This window comes from Pistacia vera, unplaced genomic scaffold, assembly GCF_008641045.1.
Source record: "Pistacia vera cultivar Batoury unplaced genomic scaffold, PisVer_v2 Contig787, whole genome shotgun sequence".
In the NCBI taxonomy this organism is placed as follows: domain Eukaryota; kingdom Viridiplantae; phylum Streptophyta; class Magnoliopsida; order Sapindales; family Anacardiaceae; genus Pistacia; species Pistacia vera.
In genome coordinates, this window is record NW_022196653.1 from 484,471 (window position 1) to 490,470 (window position 6,000).

The 6,000-nt window shown below is 34.0% G+C and overlaps 1 protein-coding gene and 1 long non-coding RNA gene across 2 annotated transcripts; both read right to left on the reverse strand.

The window, feature by feature from the left end:
- Positions 1-321: 321 nt before the first annotated feature.
- Positions 322-1,380, reverse strand: LOC116116866 (vacuolar protein sorting-associated protein 25). Its single transcript, XM_031402911.1, has 5 exons — positions 1,365-1,380; positions 1,219-1,272; positions 1,006-1,094; positions 841-916; positions 322-670 (listed from the first exon to the last, which is right to left on the reverse strand). The coding sequence occupies exons 1-5, from the start codon at positions 1,378-1,380 to the stop codon at positions 549-551; spliced, it is 357 nt and encodes a 118-aa protein (XP_031258771.1). The 3' UTR covers positions 322-548.
- A 2,077-nt stretch (positions 1,381-3,457) lies between these two features.
- LOC116116881 lies at positions 3,458-4,878 on the reverse strand. Its single transcript, XR_004125883.1, has 3 exons — positions 4,730-4,878; positions 4,229-4,305; positions 3,458-3,563 (listed from the first exon to the last, which is right to left on the reverse strand). It is a non-coding gene; the product is annotated as an uncharacterized LOC116116881 (long non-coding RNA).
- Between the last annotated feature and the right edge of the window lie 1,122 nt (positions 4,879-6,000).

A 6,000-nucleotide genomic window follows, 5' to 3' on the forward strand; every position in this document is an offset into this window, starting at 1 on the left:
ACTTTGGATAGAAAAGTGTCATTAAGACAAACCTTGGATAGGTAGAAGTCTTTTACTCTTATGAAAAAAATATACTAATGCTCACGGGAGACTAATTGTCATGTCAGGGAATGGCTCCAACGACTGAAAGCAACTTTCTTTTAATTTTGATTGATATCATTTTCGATTAATAAAGTATTTTATTCATTGAGATAATTATAGTAAATAAAAATAAATTTTGATTAATAAACTCAATATATGAAGGCAATTTGTTTGAAGATTATATGCAGTTTATTTGGACATCATGAGAGGACAAAAAATTAAAGAATAACTTGTGCCAACTCAAAACACAGTGGCTTCAATAATTCTTCTGCCCACCTTCCATATATTCCCCAGAAGCCAAACAAAAAGCCAGAAGAAAAAAACAAATAACACTAGAATTATTGGTCCAGTTCATTATATGCCCCGTAAAATTACGCTAAATTAACTTTGTTGATCAAACAGCGAAAGCAATACTTGGCCTATTAACGTGCTGTTAATGAACTTTAAGAATCAATATGGTTCATAAATTACACAGAAAATTTCACGCCTTCATCATCGGCTGAAGTGCCCTTGAAGATCGCAAGCTTCCCCTTATGTTCGAGCAGTTTTAGAGCTCGCATAAGTACCGTGCGATCCATCCCATGAAGCTCTGAGGTACATGAAGAAAGGGAGAGAGACATTAATCAATATGCATAAAAAAATTAGGATGCAAAACAATTAAATTCTGGACTTCGTTTAAATTGTGACTACAGCTGAATTGTGTGTATGTCATAGAGAAAGAGAGAGATAGCAATGAAACAATAAAAGCATTTAGTTTACCTGTCCCTCGAGATTCTATTCCTGTTCGTATTTCTTCCACTGTTGTAACAGTATCCTCTAATCCATTATCTTTTGCCTAATCAAATATGCAAGAATATCAGAAAAAAACTACCAAGGATCCAGTTACAAGTTCAAACAATTTTATCGAAGTCACATATAACTCACAAAGCGTAAAATAATATCAGCCCAATCCTGAATCCGGTGCCAGAGGATAAGGCATTTCCTATGTCCTTTATCCAACCATTCTGCTCGCCCTGTTAAACAGAATGGCAATTAATAAATGATGCACTGAACACATAGAAGGTACAGCATAGCCTTTACATCACCATAAAATATAAAACAGGGAAAAAAATCCAATTAGGCAGGACCAGAACAAACCTTCTGAAACTAAAGCTGATAGAAAAGCTTCTCTAGCTTCGTTACTAAGGGATCCTGCATGATATAATTAAATAGTATGACATATCAGCAGAGATAAAGAAAGGATATTCACAGTAGCATCAGTACTTGAAAAGCCTGTATGTTACTGCAAAAGCTCACCATCTTACAAATGAGTGAACAAGCGTCCACAAAAGTTAGAATCTATCTAAAGGATCACACACACACACACCCACAACACACACACCCAATATATATTATATAATGACAAATATAGTACCCTCTTCCAAGTTTAACAGTACTTGTATTCTTCATAATTCCCTTCCATCAAAATGTGAATTATCTAGAAAATACTACGTTGTAAAACTAGAAGATAAGCAAAGGCCGAGAAAGAAAATGAGAGGAAAGAGTGAAAGAACAACATGAATAAGCAGAGGGGAATAAAAGGGAGAGAGAGAGAGAGAGAGAGAGCAAAAGAGTTAAAATAAGAAAAAGGAGTAGAAAAAAAGAAAAACAACAAAGAGAGAAAGCACATGAGCAAAGTTTATCTAATATTCTAAATTTTATTGATTCTCACTCATATATTGAAGCCCTTCAAGACTTTTATGGAACTTATAGAAAAAGACCTCTAGATCCTATTTATCCTGATAGGGAAATATATCAAATCCAAGACCTTTACATAAAATATCAAACTGATACTAAAATAAAAATCAAATCAATCTTCAAATATAACATTATATACAATAGAAACAAAAATAAAATTAAGGTTTGATCAATTCATGCTAAATGTCACATCAAATGGTATTTTTAAAATTGTAAATATAATGGTATCGCTTCACTTTATAAACAAATGTAATGATTCTCTTGAAAGAAATTCAAGGTGACAGAAATCTTAGTGTTGGCCAAAACCAATAATCAATCTACTTTCCAGCAATTTCTAAAAAGATAGCATTGAGTATCCTCCAAGCAATAATAAGTTCAATTAAGTAGAACCCCATCAATTGGACAATACATGTAGCAAATTAAACCTCCGGCTTCTAGATTTGTATGCAATATATTCCAGCGTAAGTGTACAGTGGAGCATTACTTAGGAATTTTAGAACTTTCCACTTTACAAACTACTATAAGCTAACCCAATCAATAAGGTCATCCACCTAACATTGTATGACACAGAAATGGAGGTGTACATAATAACAAGCAGAGTATGAAAAGGGCTAACATGTTAGAACCAATGCTGATTGCCTCATTGGCTTAAAGAAGATGGGGTATTAAGATGACACTCTAAGTAAATGATCACAAAAATAATCACCAGATACTATTCCTATACGATCAAAGGGGGTTCAACTATGAAATACAAATAATGTGAAAACAAAATGTTAAACACAACTGCCCAGATTAAAATAAACAGACAGGTTAAGCCAAGCTCAAGTCTTCGAGCAAACTGTAATCAGGATAATAGAAAGCACCTTAAAAGGGCTGAGAAAGTAGCCCACAAAATTTATGATTGGAGAATTACTTTCTTCAAACTAAAGAGTTTCCAAATCTTATGTCCTATGCAACTTTGCAATTCGATGTACAAGTAAGCCATAAAAAACTCTCTCCATGTACTTAAAATCTATACTATCCCATCTCTTCAAGTCTAAAATAAAACGTTTGCAGTCTTGCACATTGGGACTCAATATCTAGATCATATACCACCAATTCGACATAACATACCTACTCCAAAGTCAAATGACTGGCCAAGAAAATCTCATTCTTATCCAGTTTCATCAGGCACTCAAACAACTTTTACAAACTAATGTTTGCTACCTCCTATGCAATCTCCCCAAAGAAGGGAGAATCGAAAAAGGGTAGACGCAAACAATAAGATTGCCACTAGCCATTAGTGATGAACTTACTTCAAATTTATGGTAGCAATGAACATTTTCTGTTTAAAATGTGTTGGATCCCTAAATAAGTTAATGGAAGCTATACAATAAGCAGCTCCTTTTCCTCCACACTCAATAGTCCTTTATAACAGCATGCCTTTTGTCAAGTAAGGGTACCTCCCAGTACAGAGTGGAATACATGCAAACACTTAATCTTATTACGGTTCCTGAAGCTATTTAGAATCTTCCATATGGCATTGAAACAGTGTAACAAATAGTTGAAAGAGTCAATCACAAAATTCAATATCCTAATTAGACCTAGTGAGAACATTGGTCTTACTTTCAATCACAGGATCGAGAAGAGAGGAAATATTTTCTTCCAGTCCAATCACAAATTTTTTTTGAGTTCTACAGTAATCAAGAATAAGTTCCTTCCAAAGCTGTACCTGCTTCTCTCTAGTGTCTCTCACTGGTTGCAAGCTGAAAACAAACAACAAAATACATGTTGAAATGAACATGATCATCCCGAGGCAAAATAAGAATGAAAGAAGGTAAAGTAAACAGGAAAAAAGAATGGGAAAAATAAAACTAAAATGTTTCACAAGAAAAAGTTAATTTCAATAACAAATAAAAAAAGTTTGGCTATCATAATGAATACTGCTTTTCTGCAAAATGAAAATGCGAAGGGACTTGCAATATTTTTTCATGGGTATATCCAGAACTTGGGATATATATTGTCAAACAGTTTAACCAAATTCTTATAAGAGGTAAGTTTTGAGAGCATCTAATGTGTATGACACAATCAAAATGAATCAATGAGAGGATGAAACTTTATTGAGAGACAATTAAACTTTCGTCATGATATAACCAGCATCTAAAGGTTAAACCAATGGATCCAAAATAAGTTGCCAAACTAATATGGTAGGCATCATACAAGTTAGCTGCTAAACTCAGATCACTCACAGAAAGGTGATTCTAAATAATTTATTCCACAATAATAAATAGTTAAGAGATCAAGATCAGTTAAGAAGATTTTCCTCACATGCATTAGAAATTCCTATTTGTATTTACCAACGTCTGAATAGCCAGCAAAAAATAGTAAAATGCTAGTAATTTAATGACATATTAATCGAGCAAGAGCACACCTAAAGTATGGCGGGTAATTGAAGAACGCTGGAAGCTTGAAGTCACCCAATTTCTGCATCTCTCTATAACTGCATATCTGTAACCAATAATTTTTTGTTAAAATTTTAAAAGAAATTAAATCGGTAACTTTACTAGGAAAATCTAAAATCTCTAGTTTCACTGTAAACTATATCAGCCGAATTTTTTAATTGTTGTTCAAATTCATACTACAATGATATAATATCAAAAACCAATGAGACATAAAAAGAGAGCAACACTTCCATCATCTAATAGAAATTCATAGTCATAAAATGTTTCACTTCAATTGAAACAAATCAAACTCCACAAAAGTGCAGCCGCAAAGAATTTCATTATCAGAACAAAAACCCAATATCAACAAACAACCATTACTGAAAAATTCGATGGCAACTCCCCCACCATTAAAAATCAATTAAAGAAAGAAGGGAAACATTAAAACAAAAAAAACAAAAAAAAAAAAACCCAAAATCTATCATATCTACCCGACTAGGTGGGCTCCTTAGCTGTGTGGCATGGCGGTTACGATAGGTTCGAATCTGTAGGGCGTGGGACGTGGCCGCGAAGGTGCAGGCGATGGAGTTGTGTTTTTATGTTTTTTTCTTTTCTTTTTTATTGATTTATTATTTTTATTTTAATGGTTTATTTGATTTTTTATTTGGTTAATTTTTTAATTTAGGGGGTTATTGGTTGTTGATAGACAATGAGTCAATGACACTACGGCAGGGTTTTCAAAATAATAAATATTTATATAATTAAAAAAAATGTTATTCTACAAAGAAGGTTATAAAATAAAGAAAAAAACGGAGAAAAAAAGAAAGAGAAAGAGAAAAATCATAAAGATCAAAGGTGGAGTTGCCGTTATATGCTCTTTTTGTATTTGTCTTTGTAAGACTAGCACTTCTCATAATTAAATATTGAATATTTTCATTCATTTCTCTTTAATCTTAGAAACAAGAATATAAAATTTCATTAACAATTTTATTCTATCTCATTTAATTTTTTGCTTTTTATGATTAAAAATGTTTGATTTAATTTACACATACTTTAACTAATCTCTTAAAAAAAAAAAAAAAAAGACATTCGTTTATATTCTTCATCAAAAATAGCTTTCATTTATCATGTACCATGGCTTCGTTTGGTTCATAATTGGGTGTTTTTGGGAAAAGTTTTCTGAAAAAAGTTGAATTGGGCGGGTATTACGATGTACGATTTATAAATCAATAAAATACCCCCTATAATAAAATTTTAAAAGTTAACAAAAACACCCCCAACCCAATGTCAAATACGAACAGTCGGCCACCACCGCCGGAGAGTGGCTGGGTTTACCGTATTGGCGCATGACCGGCTGGATCTTGCCGGTCGTGCGCCGATATGGCCTTTGCCGGCCAGATCCACGGTGGATCTGGCCGACAAAGGCCAGATCTAGCCGTAGTTTCTCGTCAATGATGACCAACAAACGGTCGTCGTTGATGGTCAACGACGACCGTTTGTTGGCCGTCGTTATAAACCTTTACGGCCAAAGATCTGGCCGTCAACGGCCAGATCTTTGGCCTTAGATCTGGCCTTTTCCGGCCAGATCCACCGTGGATCTGATCGGAAAAGGCTAGATCGGCGCACTACCAGCCAGATTCAGCCGGTAGTGCGCCATCCTAACAGATTCCGGCCATTTTCCGGTAGTGGTGGCCGGAATCTGGTAAATATGAATTACTGGGGTGTTTTTGTAATTTTTAAAAAAATATTTAGGGGTATTTAA

What these genes read in the sequence shown, in the direction of transcription:
- LOC116116866 (XM_031402911.1), bottom strand. An exon ending in ATCAGCTTTAGTTTCAGAAG is followed by an intron (nt 1,095 to 1,218) that starts GTTTGTTCTGGT and finishes TCTGTTTAACAG; the next exon opens with GGCGAGCAGAATGGTTGGAT. An exon ending in AATAGAATCTCGAGGGACAG is followed by an intron (nt 671 to 840) that starts GTAAACTAAATG and finishes CATGTACCTCAG; the next exon opens with AGCTTCATGGGATGGATCGC.